Below are 18,463 nucleotides of genomic sequence, written 5' to 3'. Positions count from 1 at the left end.
GCCTCTAGTATTCTAATAACCTTTCTGATTACCTGAACACGTTTACAAATTACCTTTTTGTTAAAAAATTATTTAACTTTTCTTTTAGTCTTCTACTTATTCAACTCCTTTATTATTTTTCTTGCTTAATATTGTGCTCTCTTCAATTTCTTATCATTGATTTCAATCATAAATTCAGGCTGTATGTACAACATAGTGATACTTGGCATTCATCAGATATTTGTTAGAAGAAAGATTATTTCACAGTTCTTATATGTTCTCTTTAAAGTTCATCTTAGTGTTACATTTGTTTTTTATAAATATTGCCGCTACATTGCTGACTTATATTTGGCACATGATTCCTAAATATTTTTGTCATATTTTATTCTGTGAAACTATATATTTTTTTATAACAAACAGAAGTTATTTTCAAACAGCAATCCAGAGTTTCAGGATGAAAACTCTCTAATGATTTCTTGAAAAAACTGACTTGTATTGGAAACAGTGTTTTGCTATACACTTCATTTTACCTCTGGGAGAAACTTTGATATTCTACCAAGGATCATGGATCTGCTGCATTAAAATAATGCTTCAAAAAATCAATAGGATCCTAAAGTTTTGGCAAACTCTGGTTTATGATAGTTTGAAGGAGTTTCCAGAAGAAGCTTGAATTTTTATTCTAAATCATTGTAAGCATGAAAAATTTTAGGCTAATGGCAAACACTTTGTAAATCTCTCATAGATATGAAGATTTATGAATATCCAAATTAAAATTACCAGTTAATGGAGTGTGTACACTTTAATAAATTATGATGTTTTTGTTTTATGTTAAAATCAGTGCTATTGAGGTATTATGCCTAATTTAAAACATAAGCATATACTTTTCCTCACAGGACAGATTTCTATTTAGGTAATGATTGTCATCATAAGAGACTCATTCATTTCTAATGGCCATATCATGCCTTTGATCCATTAACTCATTTAACATGTTAACTCATTTTAGAGTATTTTTATGTTAGGTGCTTATATTTTTGAGGTACTGTTCTAGACACTGGTGATGCATTTGAACAAGATCAACATTGTTCCTGCCATCATTTTCTAGTAGATAACAAATACATTAAATAAAAATAAATGTAGTTTTTTTTATAGTTGAGATAAGTGCTACAAAAGAATAGTATAATGTAGAATAGATTATATTACAGAAGGAGCAAATTGATTTTGGGGGAATAAAAAGTGTTTCTTGAGGAAATCACATTTAATTGAGGAATGGATAATAATAATAGCTAACACTTAGATAGTGATTGCTATATGCCAGGTACTATTCTAGGATCTTATTATAGATTAACTCATTTTAACCTCAGAATAACTCTGTGAGGTTGGTGCTATTGCTTCCTCATTTTACAGAGAAGGAAACTGCAGCATAGAGAGGTTAGCAAATTTCCCCAAGGTCACAGAACTAATGAGTGTTAATCCTAAGATTGAACCAGACAGAATAGTCTGTGCTTTTAACCACGATGTTTAATGATAGGATTTGGGTGAAGGGAATGGGGAAGATAATTTTAAGCAATGGGAGTCCATGTGCTAGTACCTTAAGACAGGAAAAAGGGAGGAAGACCAATGTACATGGAAGTTGGTGAGTAAGAGATACAATAACAAAAGTAAAGCTAGAGAGGAGGTTACACATTTAGATTTATTAATTACTAGTGGTCCGGTGCACAAAATTTGTGCACATTAAAAGGTAATTAATTAGAGGAAATATTTTAATATCGCTATTTGCCCTTTCTCTATAATAGAAGTGTCAGAGATGAAAGAAAATTAATAAAATGTATATGAAAAATCTCCCTCTTGTCAGAGTGTGGGGCGCCCCGTGGGACCTAGAGTCAAGTCCCCATCCACCACCCGCACACGCTTCGAAAGCAGGAGACCCAGACTTGGCCAGCCCCTTCCCTGTCAAGCCCTGCCAGGCGGGGTGGGGGGGAAGGGGGAGCACGGCCTGAGGTCTCCCAGCCCGGAACCGGGGTGGGGTGTGTGGCCTGAGGTCCCCCATCCAGCCCCACCGGGCGAGGGGCGCGGCCTGAGGTCCCCATCAAGCCCCACGGGGCAGGGGCCGTGGCCTGAAGTCTTTGGGCCCAGATCCAGGGCGGGGGGCGCCGCCTGAGGTCTTCCAGCCTGGCACTGGGATGGGGGCGCAGCCTGAAGTCCCCCGTCAAGCCCCACCGGGCGAGGGGCGCGGCCCCGCAGGGTGGGGGGCACAGCTTGAGGTCCCCTGTCAAGTACCGCTGGGCGAGGGTGCAACCTGAGTTCCTGGCCCAGAGCCAGGGCAGGGGGCATGGCCTGAGGTCCCCCATCAAGCCCCATTGGGCAAGGGGTGCAGCCTGAGGTCCCTCACCCTGGCCAGGCGCCATGCAGCCTCAGGTCCCTGCTGTCCGGTCGTGACATTACAGCATCTGGGCTAATTTGCACATTCCTCTATTATATAGTTAGATTATTTTATCATTTAGACTTTAATATGAAAATATATTGGAAGGGACTAAGAGTGTGAGAAGCTCAGTTAAGAGACAGTTGTGTTAATCTAATAAGAGATGATGCTGGCTTGGACCCAACAGATGGAGCAAACTGTACAGATTCTGCAAACAGTTGAGAGATAGAAATACCAGCACGTATTGTTTGGATTTGAGAAATGAGATTGTTCTGAAGTTTCTAACTGTAGCAGCTGCCAGGATAGAGTTACTATTTACTGAAATAGTACTACAGAGGTTCTCAACCTGTGGGTCGCGACCATCGGAAAACACATATAGCATATCAGATATTTACATTACGATTCATAACAGTAGCAAAATTACAGTTATGAAGTAGCAACAAAAATAATTTTATGGTTGGGGGTCGCCACAACATGAGGAACTGTATTAAAGGGTCGAGACATTAGGAAGGTTGAGAACCACTGTAGGGAACAGGCTTATGGAGCAAACTATATGCTCATTTTGAGTTCTGTTGAGTTTGAGATGACTTTTATAGTAAAGTGAGAAATTGTTTGTATAAGTCTGGAGTTCAGAAGAGAGTTCTGGGCTTGAGATAAAAATTGAGAGTTCTTCAGCCTTGGTAATAATGAGGAGAAAACACAATATGGAGACCCAGAATTAGGTGGGGGAACTAGAAACATTTAAAATTGTAAGAGAGATGCCAGTCTACAGAGTAAACTTCGGAGAGATAGCCAGACTGCTGTAAGGAAAACTTACAAAGTGTGGTTAGATGGAAAGCAAGGGAATGCAGCTTCCCATTTTGGTTTTCTGATAGTATTATTTCCTTTTTCCTTCTAGAACTTCATAGTTGTGCTAAATTACTTGGAGTTCAACTTCGTATGCTCTTTTATTAATTCAAGATTTTCTTTCCAATTCTCTTTTTTCTTTTCTTCTTTAGTGGCCTTTCAAATTTAATTCTCTTTAAGTTCCTGTTTAGTCACATGGAGTCTTTCATCTGAAAGTGATAGCTTTTATTTAGAGGATTTTTAATTTTAGTGTTTCAGTCCATTCTGTATGATGCCACCACCTCAGAGAGTTTCAGCTTCCAAGATGTGACCATTCCATATCCTGCCCTCACATTTCACTTGACTGCCTGTATGTATACCATTTCCCATTTCTACTCCCCCATGTAAGACCAGACCTTGAACTAATTGTTACCGAGTTAATTCCTTTTACTGGATTTCCTACTCTGAAATTCTCCTTTCCTATCTTCTATCTCATTTTTCTACCTTTGCTACTTTTTATTTTCACCACATCTCTGTGCGATTTTCACTATTCCTAGTCTCATTGCAACTTTACTTTTTTTTTTTTTTTTTAAATCCTCACCCGAGGATAATTTTCCATTGATTTTTAGAGCGAGTTTAAGAGAGAGGGAAAGACAGAGGGAAACATCACATCGATGTGCGAGAAACACATCTATTGGTTGCCTCCTGCAAGTGCCCTGACCTGGGCCCAGGCCAGGGAGAAACCTGCATCCAAGGTACTTGCCCTTGGCCAGAATCAAATCCGGGATCCTTAGGTCCACAGGCCAACGCTCTATCCGCTGAGCCAAACCGGCTAGGGTGCACCTTCACTTTTTTATCTTTGCCATCTATATTTTGTGATAACTCTCTTTCTTATCTAACCTTGAATCCACTTTGTATGGATGTTCACAGTATTGCAATTTCTTTTAAACCCTTAATCTCTTTTGAAATAACCTTGTTTACACTTGGAGTGCGGGAAACGAGTTAAGTCGGCTCGCGTGAATTGCGCGTACTCCGCGGGAGCCGTCTTAACTCGGTTCATATAGATTTGCGGTGGAGTGCGGGAAACGTGTAAACTCGGGCCGATTGTAACTGCGTATTACCAAATATTTGTTTGTTTGCCGTTCACAAAGATACCTACCTGCGTATGCGAACCGTTTCATACCCATTGGGGTAATAGGTATCATAAAAATCCCTTGTAAGTAGAGAACACTTTATGGCGCTGGTCGAGTACAATACCGTTAGGGTACCAATGTATTGTTTTCTCATTTTATAACCGATATCCCTGGATATCTCACCATGCAAAGAGAATAGTTATTGAGAAATACTTCTTGTGTCCGGACGTCTTTAGTTTTGAGTTTTGTGAATATTATTACGTGTTTAAACTAACTCTGATTTTGCGCGGGAAACCTAAATAATTGCCCGCGCCATCTTATATTTTGGCGGGAAATTCACCCGACACCGTAGTGTTAAAACCCCACCCACTTGTAAGCCCTGTTGTACTTTTCTCTTGTTCTTCTTATATTAATTCGTTTACAAATATATATACATTTGCTACTATGTCAGACAATGTGTTAGTTACTAAGGTTACTGATGAAGGAAAAAGTATAACCCTCAGAACTGTGCTATCTCATTCATAGATCTGTTAGAAAATAAAATTACATCATAATATTGATTGTGCCTAACAAAATTTTTATTATGCAGTTTTAGAAGGCCCCAGGATATTACAAACAATCCCATGTAAATTTTCTGTTCTTTCTCCATAGTCATGATTCAGAATATTTCTACTTTTCTCAAGTTCCTGCACTCAATTTCACAGACCTTTTCTTGGACCCAGGCTATGAAAATAATCTGTTCCTAGCTCCCAATTTTCCCTTCCCTTCAAAATTTTTTTATATCTTCACCCAAACTTTTCCTTCTCCTAGTCTATGTCAGAGGAAGGATCGCTTTTTTCCAAAGGTAAGCCTTTCTATTTTTCCTGATGTGTTTTCCATGGGAGAAAAACACAAGATGAAAAAATATTATTTAATGTATTGTTTTATTACACATTGATCCTGTTATTCTATATATTTGGTAATTATATAGTTAATATAGAGTTTGAAAATCTCTTTTAAAATATCATTTGTACTATATGTTAATATATTTAGTGAGATATATTATTTTGTTATTAAAATGTTGTATTCATAACATATAAAATGGATTTGTTTTGTTTTATTCAGAGAGACTGGTGGTGGTGGCTGAACACTGTGAACAGAGCCTAGAAGACTTACTCCGAGAAAGGAAACCTGTGAGGTATACTATGTAATATCAGGAAAATTAAATGAAAAGCAGAAGTTGGCAAACAAAAAGCCATTTTAACTAGCAACAGCAGTGTTTTAGTTTCTTCTATTACTTGTTTAATGATAAAACCCAGGTGCATATTTTCATTTTGGGGAAATTTAATTCATAGACCTCATAGAAATTTATCGTTGACATTATCTAATGTTCAACTTTTGTGAAGTAGGCATTCTCTGAAGCACTTGACAAAAAAATTCCTATGGAGAATATATGTGACAATTTGAAATCTTTTTAGTACTAAGCAGTTCTGTAGCTGAGATGAAGAGTATTTTCCTGAAAGGGGTACTTGGTAACTTATACAGGATACTAGTATTCCTAGGGACACAATGAACTGTATTATTTAAAGACCCTGTTGAAGAGTATAGAAAAATAATATCATGGCTTGGGTGAAATTTAATGCAACAGTTTAAATTCAGTTATTTCAAGACTCAGTGTATTTATTTTCTATTTCAGGCATTCTTGACAAGAAGATCATATGGTCTAAGTTTTATTATAAATATTCTATTAAATGAGCTTCTTTACAGATTTACCTGAAAATATCTTAAAATTATCAAAAATATTTATTTAATGCATAAAGAAAGCTATACCAAACCAATGAAAAGTGCTTTCCAAGAGTCTTTATAGGATTATAATTATTCTAGTTTAAAATTATTATTTTTGGTAAATACTTTTTAATTGCTGTTCTATTCTAGATGAAAATAAATCTTTCTCAAAAGAGAAAAATATGTATCTTACTAAATGGTAGTAATTTAATAGAAGTAAAACAAATAAATTGAATAAAAGTACTTTCAGTGTTCCTTTAAATGATTTGATTTTAAGCAGTTTTTGGCATGAAACATGCAGATATCAAGTATATTATTACCTTACTTGCTTCTTTAGAAAAGTCTAATGTGACCGTAGGAGTTAAAAGTCATTTTTCTATATACTTAGAAATAACTCATGCTTACTTAGTAAGTGTTTTATAATTATAATTCTTGCATGTCACAAATTTTTTATTTTTTTAAAGAATATATTACTCTTTGATCACCAATTTAAGTTTATACTTTATAGGATACAGATGCTGTGAAAGATATTTAATGTTAAATTGAAAACCAGTTGCAGCCACATCTTTATGGGGAAAAAAAACACTTTATTTTAATTCAGGCTGGGTTAAATTAGAATATAAATTTATAATGCATTATATATGATGAAAAAACCTCTAAATAACTAGTCAGCTTTGGACAATTCTCTCAATCGTTTTCCTTATCTGCAAAACAAGGAGTTTCACTTGATATAGGGATCATTCTAAAGGACATTGTTGTCAACTTTATATTTTATTTAATATGCATTACATTTGATAATATAATATTGACCAATTGCCTTTATAAGTACGTATTTTTATGTTTTCTTATACCAGTACTAGAGGCCCGGTGCATGAATTCATGCACCAGTTGGGTCCCTCGGCCTGGCCTGTGGGATCGGGCCGAAACTGGCTCTCTGACATCCCCCAAGGGGTCCCAAATTGCAAGACAGTGGAGGCCCGGGCCGAGGGACCCCACTGGTGCACAATCAGGACCTGAGAGGGATGCAGGAGTTTGGCCAGCTGGAGAGGGAACGCGGGAGGGCTCTCGGTTATGTCCAGCCCATCTCACTCAGTCCCAGTCAGCTGGACCCCAGCAACAAGCTAACCCAGGGGTGGGCAAACTTTTTGACTCGAGGGCCACAATGGGTTCTTAAACTGGACCGGAGGGCCGGAACAAAAGCATGGATGGAGTGTTTGTGTGAACTAATATAAATTCAAAGTAAACATCATTACATAAAAGGGTACGGTCTTTTTTTTTTTTTTAGTTTTATTCATTTCAATCGGGCGGGATCCGGCCCGCAGGCAGTAGTTTGCCCACGGCTGGTCTAGTCTCTGCCTTGCCTTGGTATTTAACCAAGGGAAAGGAAAAATACATGACTACTAAAATATTTGCACAAGAATAGTCCCGGAAACATTATTCATAGTAGCCCCAAACTGGGAAGAACTCAAATGTCCATTAGTGGGAGAGTGGGGTAAGCAAATAAGGGTATATAAATCAACAGTACTGATATTTGCAACAACATGATGAACCTTGAAATTATTATGCTGAGCAAAAGGAGCCAGACACAATAGATTATATTCTTCTATATATGTGATGTTCTAGAAAAATCAAAACTCATCCATGGTGGTAGATATAAAAATAGTAGTTGGGGGAAGGGGTAATAGAAGAACTTATTTAAATAGCATTGAGGGACCGGAATGTTGTAATGGAATTTTTTTACTTTTTGATCAGGGTATTACATGGTATATGTTTTTTTTAAAACTTGTCAAAACTCACTGAGCTATACACCTAAGATATGTACATTTCACCTATGTAAATTATACCTTCTTTTTTAAAAAAATGCTTTTATTGATTTCAGAGAGAGGAGGAGAGAGGGAGAGAGAAATAGAAACATCAGTGATGAGAGAATCATCTATTGGCTGCCTTCTACACACCCTCTACTGGGGATCAAGCCCAAAATCTGGACATGTGCCCTGACTGGGAATCAAACCATTACCTCCTGGTTCATTGATTGATTTAATCACTGAGTCACCCAAGCTGGGCTATACCTTCTTTTTTTAAAAAGTTTGTTAACTTTTTTTTTTTACTATAAGATAGCTACAATATTATGTTGTTAATTAAGATGCTTGATCCAGTGGCATACTTCTGTGTATTTCTTTGTTTCTGTAAGGAGAAATAATTTGAATTAGTTATTGCTTCTTAACAAATTACCACAACACTTAGTGATTTACAACAGCTATAAACATTTATTATTTCATACAATTTCTCTGGGTCTGGAATTCATAAATGGATTAACTAGGTTATTCTAGTTCAGGATCTCATGAGGTTGCCATCAATATATCAGTTGGGACTGTAGTCATCTGAAAGCTTGACTGGAGTCAGATGATCTATTTCTAGAGATAGCTCATTCATTCTGTGCCAGTTGTTGATAGGAGACTTTAGTTCCTCCCTGTCTAGATGGCCTTTCCACAGTCTCTTGGATAGCTTCGGAGCCTGGTGGATAAGAAATAATGTTCTCAAAATTACTCAGTATTCATTTATGGTATTTGGGTCAGAAGAAAGGAAGTACTTAATCCTATGAAGAGAGAGGGTAGAGTATGAAGAGAGTATCCAGAAGTACTAGAGCTGGAATAGGGTCTCCACAGACATAGCTATGCTACTATCCGAATTGCTCTATATCGGAATTGATGTCACTCATGGTCTTGTTTCGAAACTACTAGGGTAGTTTTCTGATCATCAGGATGGTAAACTGTAGTATGTTTCTTCTGATCTCCACATTTTCCTCTCTGTGCATATATGTTCTTCCTTTACTTATTAAAAGAACTGAGACAGAAAAGAGAAACTCAGAAGAGATATTTCCATTTTCATTGTTTTACCTCAACTCTGTCATTTTGGTGTTTTTTACTTTCACTTGTACTATATAAGGATAAAGTTGATGGATAAGCATGTTTTGCCAATAAGAGTAAATCCATTAGCTTATGAAATGTTTTATTTTTCTGTGTTCATTGTCCTTGTTTTAGAGATGATGAATCTCATAACAGTGAACACCAATAGTTTCAATAGTGTAAAGGTATAAAGAAGCCACCTTCTTCAATGCCTTTGTATATGTCTTCATGAGGATAAAATGTTATAGGTGAAAGCATATTCTTTGAGCAAGTAGATAAACATGAATAGGATTAAATGCAAATTTCATATTGTCTTTTATGCCATTTACATTTTACAACAGTCTTTTTCATTTATTTAAAATAGAACATACAGCCCTGGCCAGTGTGGCTCAGATGGTTGGGCTTTGTCCTGTGCATTGGACATTGGGGAAGGGTGGAGCAGGAGTTACTGATTTGATAACCAGTCAGGGCACATGCCTGGGTTGCAGGCTTCGTCCTGGTGAGGGGCATGATGGAGGGAGCCGATTGATGTTTTGTTCTCACATAGGTGTTTCTCTTTCTCCCTCTCCCTTCCCCTCTCTCTAAAATTCAATTAAAATATTAAAAAATAAAAGAACACGCAGTAACTTTTATGTATATATAATGTGTATATATATCCATGTAATATATATATAAATTTTTGTAAATAAAATACTATTTTTTTCAGCATTATGGTCATAGACTAAAATTCAATATTTTTCTTGTTCTTTTTGGAATGCAACACTCAGCACTTACTATCTTTGAGTAGAAATGTATCTGTCAGGGTCAGTTTTAAGTTGTTATCTGATCCATCCACCTAAATAGCTTTGTGGAAAACTGATTGACTTTCCACATATTTGGATTGCATTAGCCTCCAATAACAGAGCAGTTTTCATGTGCAGAGTTGATGTGCTGAAATTTTAATTAATTCTGTAACCTCTTTATGGAAAGTGAAAAGATGTTCTTATGGCTTATAAATCACTTCTTTCCCCAACTGCCAAAAGTAAACACCCTGCACCTGTAAAAAAGGCTGATGCAGAGTAAACAGGAAATATATTTAGATGGGATTGCAATTGGAGACCCATGAATTTTACTTGTCCATCTGCCTCTATTGCAAAACTGTAAGCTGCTAGTTGTCTGGTAGTTATTTACAGTTGATTGTCTAAACTTAAACATCATTCAAGACGTATACCTTACTGGATTTACATTTTAACATCTGGAGGTTTCAGGTCCTACTAGATAATTAAGCATTCTCTCTTTTTATAATTTTAATGGCTGTAGAACCCTTTCAAGAATTCATGTTATCCAAACTGTATGACCTGGAAGTATTATTGAGTCAGTCTTTTGTAAAGAAATTTATTTGTGTAGATAGTTTGATAACCTGGTTTGAAAGAGAAAACTCCTCACCATTTTTTAAGAGTCTACTCAAGCCTGAATATGAATAATTAATAATTGGAGAATGTTCTCCTTTTAATTTTTTTAAATGTTACTTGTTCCAGAGTTCAATTTTGTCAATATTTCTCTCCAGTTTTAGTTAACTGATCAAAATTATTTGTTGGAAACATAGAGGCATGGAATTAAGTTAAGCTCCTATAACCAGTAGGTTTCTAGAAAAAAAACTAAAGTGTTTAGAAGATTTGTTTGAAAATCATTTCCTCTTTGATGCCTGTGAATATATGCTTAATTGCTACCCTAAGCCAGATTCAAGATATTGAAAAATGGAGAAATGTAAATCTAAACTCCTTTCTGAAAGATTTTCCAGAGAATAGTAAAAAACAGATATATTTTCATCACTCTTATTAAAGGAAGCATGAGGAAATGGTTGGCTTTTTATGTGTAGGTGCTATTTAGAAAGCATTTTTCCTTTCTGTTTCTGTTATGCAGAGCATGTACTTCTGCTTAATCTATAAACATGCCAGCAAGTGTAGTTCATAGACAGATAGTCAGCAGAATTTTGGCACATACAAGAAAGTTTCTGCATTGTCCTTAAATTTGCAAGTGAAGAAGGGTGAGTAGTGCAGGTATGTTTCTTTAATAAAATGTAGTTTGTCATATGTTTTTAGGGTTATGGTTCTGAAAATTTACCAGAGAATGTTCAGCATTGCAGAGGTTGTACATGGAGACTTTGATGGGAAGCAGGCTATGCCTGCAGCTGTTCACTAGCTGTTGATCTGACTTAACTCAGATGAGAAAGTTTTACTTGCCCCTATTAAAAGATTGCCTACTCACTGAATTAGATATTCAGAGAATTTTGGACACATTATAGAATGCAGTCCAGAATTGGATAATGAGCCACATGGCATAGTCCAGTGATGGCGAACCTTTTGAGCTTGGCGTGTCAGCATTTTGAAAAACCCTAACTTAACTCTGCTGCTGTGTCACATATAGAAATTTTCTGATATTTGCAACCATAGTAAAACAAAGATTTATATTTTTGATATTTATTTTATATATTTAAATGCCATTTAAAAAAGAAAAATCAACCAAAAAAATGAGTTCGCGTGTCACCTCTGACACGCGTGTCATAGGTTCGCCATCACTGGCATAGTCATCGGAAATAGATAGTAGTATTCTTATTTTAGGATGTTACCTGATGGTGGAAGTTGAGGCACATTTTCTTTCTTCAAGGGCCCTAGTTCCAAAGTGCATTTGAAATTATTGTTGTGTAGTCAAGTAACTTAGAGATTTATATAATTGATGTATATTTTTCTTTCTATTTTATTGTTTTGTCTAAAGAGAGAAAATAATATCAAAAGATGCTCTTTTCTCAGGCTTGGAATCCTGCAGCTACCTTTTGCATTCTCCCTCTCCGGTATCCTATATGCTATTCATTGTCAAGTATCATTAATACAGCCTTGATGCTATTTCTTGCATCTCTGCTGTCCTCTACAGTCTTTAGTTTAGCTCTTCATTATCAAATAGCCCGACTATTGCATGGCAACTTTCTCCTGACTGGCCTTCCTGCCTTTAGTCTTTCCATATTCCAATCATTCCTACTTTCTGCTAGTATATTAATATTTTTAAAAATCAGTTCATTCCCTGCTCAAAAACATTTGGCTGCTCTCCATTGTGTGTGTGTGTGTGTGAGTGTGTGTGTGTAGAAAATGCATTATATAGTCATATAAGACATGATTTCAGTCTAATTCTGTATTTCCAAATAGTGTCTAAATTGTACAAGTAGTTTTTATTATTACCAGTATATACTTGAGAAGATTGAGTGCCAGAGAATTGAAATATACCACGAGAACTGTGCTTTTTGCCCAACAGTATATTTTCATTCCTTACCATAATGTATAGCACTTGTTCAAGGAATTCACTTAACTCACTCTGTAACCCTTTATACCAGTGGTTCTCAACCTTGGCTGCACATTAGAATCACCTGGGAATCTTTTTAAAATCCTGATTTCTGGGCCTCATCCTCCGGAAATTCTGTTTCTTTGTTATTAATGTGGGCCTACCCCATAACAAAGAAACAGAATTTCCAGAGGATGAGGCCCAGAAATCAGGATTTTAAAAAGATTCCCAGGTGATTCTAATGTGCAGCCAAGGTTGAGAACCACTGCTCTATACTATACCACTGAATCAAAGCAAAAATTGTGTTTTCCTTCTCCAAATTCCTTTATTATATTGGATCTCTTTAGTTGCAAGGTAACTTTCCCCTTCTACCTTGTAATAGTTTGCCTACAATTATAGAATTAAGAAAAGTATGGTTTACCTTCCCTAATTAACTATACCCTTTTGACATGTATACTATAATTTTTCATTTTTCTGTGTCCTAAAGAGTAACTTCTTATAAGAATTTGTGTGTTGTAAATTAATTTGAATGAACTAAATATGTTTTTAGTTTAGTCACACAATTTGAATTCTACTTCCCTATTAACTTTCTTTTAAATCATGTGCCATAATTTTATTTCCCAGACAAATGACTTTTGGTGAAAATATTATGCAATTGTTACTTTGGTAATTTGTTAATTATTTTCTTGAAAAATTTTAAACTATTTTTATTGTTGATACTATTACATATATCTCCATTTCTCCCTCCCTCCCCCCTGTTGCCCACCTCCACCCAATCCCTGCCCCTCCTTCCCTCTGACCATCACTCACTGTTGTCTGTGTATATGGGTTATGCATATATGTTCTTTGGTTACTCTCTTCACCTTCTTTCATCCAGTGCCCACCGCCCTCCCCTCTGATAACTGTCAGTCTGTTCCATGGGAAATAATTTTTCTTTTAAAAACAGAATGATTAAAGGAAACAACTTGTTGACTTCCATTCTCATCGTTCTGGGGAAGAATGCACTTCTAATTTCATTCAGGTTGTTGGCAGAATTCAGTTTCTTGCAATTGTAGGACTAAGATTCCTGTTTACTATCTTGATTACTGTCCACTGGAAACTGCTCTCAGCTTCTAGAGGCCATCTGCAGCTCCAAAACTAACATTGGAGAATCTTGTTCATATCACATCTCCCTCATGCCAGGAATCTCTCATTTCCTCTGTCTCTAACCTCTAGATATAGATTTCAAGGACTCATGATAAGGCCAAACTTACCCAGACAACCCCCTTTCTTAAAGTCAGCTGTGCCATATAACATAATGTGATCATGGGAATAAAATTCATCATATTTAGTGTTGGTGGTTATGCAAGGTGCATATCAGGGAGCAGATATCTTGGGGACCATCTTAGAATTCTGCCTATCACAGTTTGTTTAGAAAAAATTTAGGGAAAGTTTTTAGTGTCTTAACAAGTTTGATCTTTGGTTTTCTTGTTTGTATTAGTAAGTCTTGTGACTGAGATGGTGGAAACTGTAGTGCAAGCATGTCAAACTCCAAGGCTAACACGGGCCAAAAAAACAAGGTTTAAGTTTATGTGAGCTGCAAAAAAACAAAAGCTTCAATTTTCATAGAAACGTAAGCTTATTTCAATAGAGACATGCTGAATACAAAGGGCTGAAATAAATGAGTAATCGTTAACATAAAATAATAGAACACTTTAATAAAAAATAATATTATTTTTGAACATTAACTTGCCAGACACTGAATAACTGTACAAATAAGCATAACACAAATAAACCTATTTTTCTTGTTCTCCGAAAGCGAAATATTTTCTGTTGTGCACATCAAACAAGTCAGTACAAGACTAATGACATGGTAATTGGCTGCTAAAATATTCACTGTTAGTATTAATGGAGAGAAATGGTGCACCAGCACGTAAGGGAAATGAGTGCAACACGATTATAGTAATCAGTCATTAGCGAACGTTGTAGTTCGTTATTAATAATTATGTATAACAGGATATTGTAAAAGTTAAGTTACAAAATTTAGTTACATACCATTATATTGGCTGGGCTGCAAAAATATTCATTGTGGACCATATGTGGGCCATGGGCCGTGGGCCGCGAGTTTGACATGCTTGCTGTAGTGTGTCAGGAGTCACCAAACCCACTCCCAGCTTCAGTGATTCACTGGAAGCAAGCAGGGGATTCACAAGTCATTGTACTAATTGGTTACATTGTACTCATTTTCTTATAGCAAAAGTGTCCAAAGTGAAATCAATAAAGGAAAGAAAAGTGGGGCTAAGTATGGAGGAAAGCAGGCACAAAGCTTTCTGGAGTCCTCTCCTAGGAGAGTTATACTAGTAGATGTACTTAATTCCTCCAGCAGCTAATTGTGGCATGTGCAAAGTGTTGTCTGTTAGAGAAACTTGCCTGAGTCTGGGCATCCAGGGTGTTTGTTGGGAGTTAGTCATAAAGGCACTTGGTGCCTGTGTGACTGCAGTTACTGATGCTCTAGACCCCCCCAGAAAGCAAGTAAGTCTTCAATATAAATCATTGTTTGCACAAAATATCTAGACAAGCTAGAGTGGTTCAAGGCCTCCAATGGGCAAAACCTTCTTATGAGTTAGAACATTCAGAAAACACAATTCCCAGGAGCCCATAAAGGACCAGTCAGAACAATAGGCACATTTGGGGAATGATGAGATTCCTGTTTGAGGAAGTGTTAAAGTAGATTTTATAGCCACTTCCAACAATTCATGCAGGATGTTATGACTTTGTAAACTAATGGTTACCAGTTTCATTTAGTGTTTGTGTAAAGACTTTTTTTTTTATTCATCAATGAAGTATTAGTTTTCTATTGCTGCTATAACATATTGGCCACAAATATTTCAGCTTAAAAGAATACAAATTTATTATTTAACTAGTGGCCCGTTGCACGTTCATGCATATTGAAAAGAAATTAACTAGAAGAAATACTTTAATATCGCTATATGTCCTTTCTCTACTAGTATAATAGAAGTGTCAGAGTTGAAAGAAAATTAGTAAAATGCATATGAAAATAGTATGTAAATCTATACCAATATAAGCCTAGGTAGCCCTCGCACACGACGACATCACAAGATGGCAGCCACAAGATGGCCGTGCGCACAAGGGAGGTGGGGCCCGGTGGCCGCTCCGCGCAGTGAGGCCTGAGGATTTTGTGGCTCCACGTGGCACAGAGGAGGCTGGTCCAGGTGTCTCCGCCGTGTTGCGCGGAGGAGGCGGGTCCTGGCAGAGGAGGCGGGTCGCAGCAGGGGAGGGCAGTTGGGGGCGATCAGGCTGGCAGGGGAGAGCAGTTGGGGGTGATTGGGCCAGCAGGATAGCAGTTAGGCATTTATCAGGCTGGCAGGGGAGTGGTTAGGGGGTGATCAATCTGGCAGGCAGAAGTGGTTAAGGGCAATCAAGCAGGCAGGCAGGCAAGCAGTTAGGAGCCAGTGGTCCCGGATTGTGAGAGGGATGTCCGATTGCCGGATTAGGCCCGATCCCTGTGGGCCTAAACCGGCAATCAGACATCCCCCAAAGAGTCCCAAATTGGAGAGGGTGCAGGCCGGGCTGAGGAACACCCCTCCCCAATGCATGAATTTCATGCACCGGGCCACTAGTTGATTAATAAATAAACAATAACATGGTATAACAACATCAAAGACATGATATAACAACAAAGACAATATAAAAACAAAAACATGATATAAAAACAACATTGATAAAAACAATGACTGATAAATTGATTAAACTTGTTCTGATATCTCCCTTTATACCACATTAAGAGTAAAAACACTTTCAGAGTGCTTGACTAATTTCCCTTGTGATGAAGTATTTACAACTTTAACATAACACGCTCTTCGAACTCAAGAGAAAGCAACATATAACTGACCATCTCCGAAAATGGGTTCAGGTGAGAATATGCCTACTCTGTCTAGAGTTTGTCCTTGTGATTTATTAATGGTCTTAAGACATGTTCTGTCGACGCTGCCGCCACTTTCTTTCAGATTCAGAATGTCAACAAAACCAAATTCACGATCGACAATGACAGATTGAAACACATGCATGTGATTGGTGTCAGCGATAGCTTTATATGTATTGCACATGCACGAGTCAACGTTTTTTTTTTCTTTATTGATTAAGGTATTATATATGTGTCCTTATCCCCATATTGGCCCCCCACCTGCCCCCTACTCATGCCTTCACCCCCCTGGTGTCTGTGTCCATTGGTTAGGCTTATATGCATGCATACAAGCCCTTTGGTTGATCTCTGCCCCTTACCCCTGCCCTCCCCTACCTTCCCTCTGAGGTTTGATGGTCTGATCGATGCTTCTCTCTCTCTGGATCTGTTTTGTTCATCAGTTTTTGTTGTTCATTATATTCCATAAATGAGTGAGATCATGTGATATTTATCTTTCTCTGACTGGCTTATTTTGCTTAGCATAATGCTCTCCAGTTCCATCCATGCTGTTGCAAATGGTAAGAATTCCTTCTTTTTTACCACAGCGTCATATTCCATTGTGCAGTGCACGTCATAAGTACTGGCCAGTTGGATGGTCGGTCACTTAGCCTTTTATATATATATAGATAGATAGATAGATAGATAGATAGATAGATAGATAGTTCTGTAGGTCAGAAATCTATTGGATTTGGCTGGTTTCTCTGCTACAGGTCTAAAACATGCCAAAATCAAAGTGTGAGCATTCCTCTAGAGAGAACCCATTTCCAGGCTTATTCTGGTTGTTGGTAGAATTTAGTTCTTTCCATGAGGTTATAGAACTGTGATCCCCATTTTTTGGTGTTCACCAGGAGTGGTTCTTAGCTTATAGAAGCCACCAGCATTCTCTGGCTCCTAACCCCATGCCTTTATCTTTTTTTTTTTTTTTTTTAAATGTTTTTATTGATTCCAGAGAGGGGAAGGCAGAGGGAGAGAGAGCGATAGAAACATTAATGATTAGAGAGAACCATTGGTTGGCTACCCCCTACTGGGCATCGAGCCCCCAATCCAAGCATGTGCCCTGACCTGAAATTGAACCTTGACCTCCTGGTTCATAGTTTGATACTCAGCCTCTGAGCCACACTGGCCATGCCCCATGCCTTTATCTTTAAAGTTCATAGCAGGAGGTTCAGTCCTTCTGACTCTGAATCTCTGAGCTCTGCTGCCTTTTCTTCTATCACTCTCTACCTGACTCTTCTGCTTTGCTCTTTTATTTTAAGGGCTCATGTGACAACATTAGACCCACCTGGAAAATTTGTGTAATCTCCCTATTTTAAAATTAGCTTATTAGCAGCGTACTTCCATCTGCAAAGTCCCTTCACAGCAGTAGGTAGTCTAGTGATGGATTGAATACCCAGGTGACAATAGTCTTGGGAGGGCATCTGTAGAATTCTATCACATTTTTTACAGGTAAGTACTGAAAAGTCTTTCCTCTTCACTTAAATCTAAATTTCATATTATTAATTGTACCTAAATTTCCAAAAAAGAGAAATGATTTATTAATTAAGCACTATTAATCCTTTCAACAATTATAAGCATGTTTAGGCGATGAAAGAAATTTTTCTGAGTCACTCATGTTGCCAGTTATCATCAGGAAATAAAATAGAAATGTGATAGTTTAAATTCAAACTTCATTGTATGCTATTTTCCAGAATAATTGTCAAGAGTAAAGGAAACCCTGTGTGTACTAAAATACTTGTTGGGGAGAGGGAACTGTTGCAGTGTCCATGTACCAAAAGGATGGTCAGAGAACTTGTAAATATATTGATGTAGAAGGCTGACATGTTATTTTCCATTAGAGACACTTTAAAAAAAAAATATGGGACGGTTCACAAATTTGCATGTCATCCTTGTGCAGGGGCCATACTAATTTTCTTGTATCCTCCCAATTTTAGTATATGTGCTGCCGGGACTACAGACATTTTTTTTATCCAAACTCATTAATTGAAATTTTTAGTGAAGTATTAGATTTACTATATTTATAAAAAAGGGTGGGGGAAACTTGAGTGAGGAAGACGAGAAGACTGGATTTAGGATGGGGAATATATGTAACAGAAATTATAAACTCATTTGAGTCCAGGCAGGTAATTTAAGGTAGTGAAGTATAATGAGCTGATACTAGATTAAA

The 18,463-nt window shown here is 37.2% G+C and overlaps 1 protein-coding gene and 1 non-coding gene across 4 annotated transcripts in view; one reads left to right on the top strand and one right to left on the bottom strand.

Moving 5' to 3' along the window:
• TBCK (TBC1 domain containing kinase) overlaps positions 1-18,463 on the top strand; it is a 173,863-nt gene that overhangs the window by 14,007 nt on the left and 141,393 nt on the right. For 2 of the 3 annotated variants that reach the window (XM_070433345.1, XM_070433354.1), the window contains exon 3: positions 5,461-5,533. In XM_070433345.1, coding sequence (XP_070289446.1) covers positions 5,461-5,533 — 73 coding nt within the window. Of the gene's footprint in view, positions 1-5,124; positions 5,201-5,460; positions 5,534-18,463 lie in introns of those variants that run through there. The other variant, XM_070433362.1, reaches the window with a different exon arrangement.
• Positions 18,149-18,251, bottom strand: LOC139000136 (U6 spliceosomal RNA). The gene has a single exon (XR_011469537.1). It is a non-coding gene; the product is annotated as a U6 spliceosomal RNA (small nuclear RNA).

The sequence above is a fragment of the Myotis yumanensis genome, unplaced genomic scaffold, assembly GCF_028538775.1.
Source record: "Myotis yumanensis isolate MYYU_CA2020_CCGP unplaced genomic scaffold, mMyoYum1.0.hap1 SCAF_1, whole genome shotgun sequence".
In the NCBI taxonomy this organism is placed as follows: domain Eukaryota; kingdom Metazoa; phylum Chordata; class Mammalia; order Chiroptera; family Vespertilionidae; genus Myotis; species Myotis yumanensis.
The sequence above is the reverse complement of the archived record's forward strand: the minus strand, read 5'-3'. Positions and strand labels throughout refer to the sequence as shown.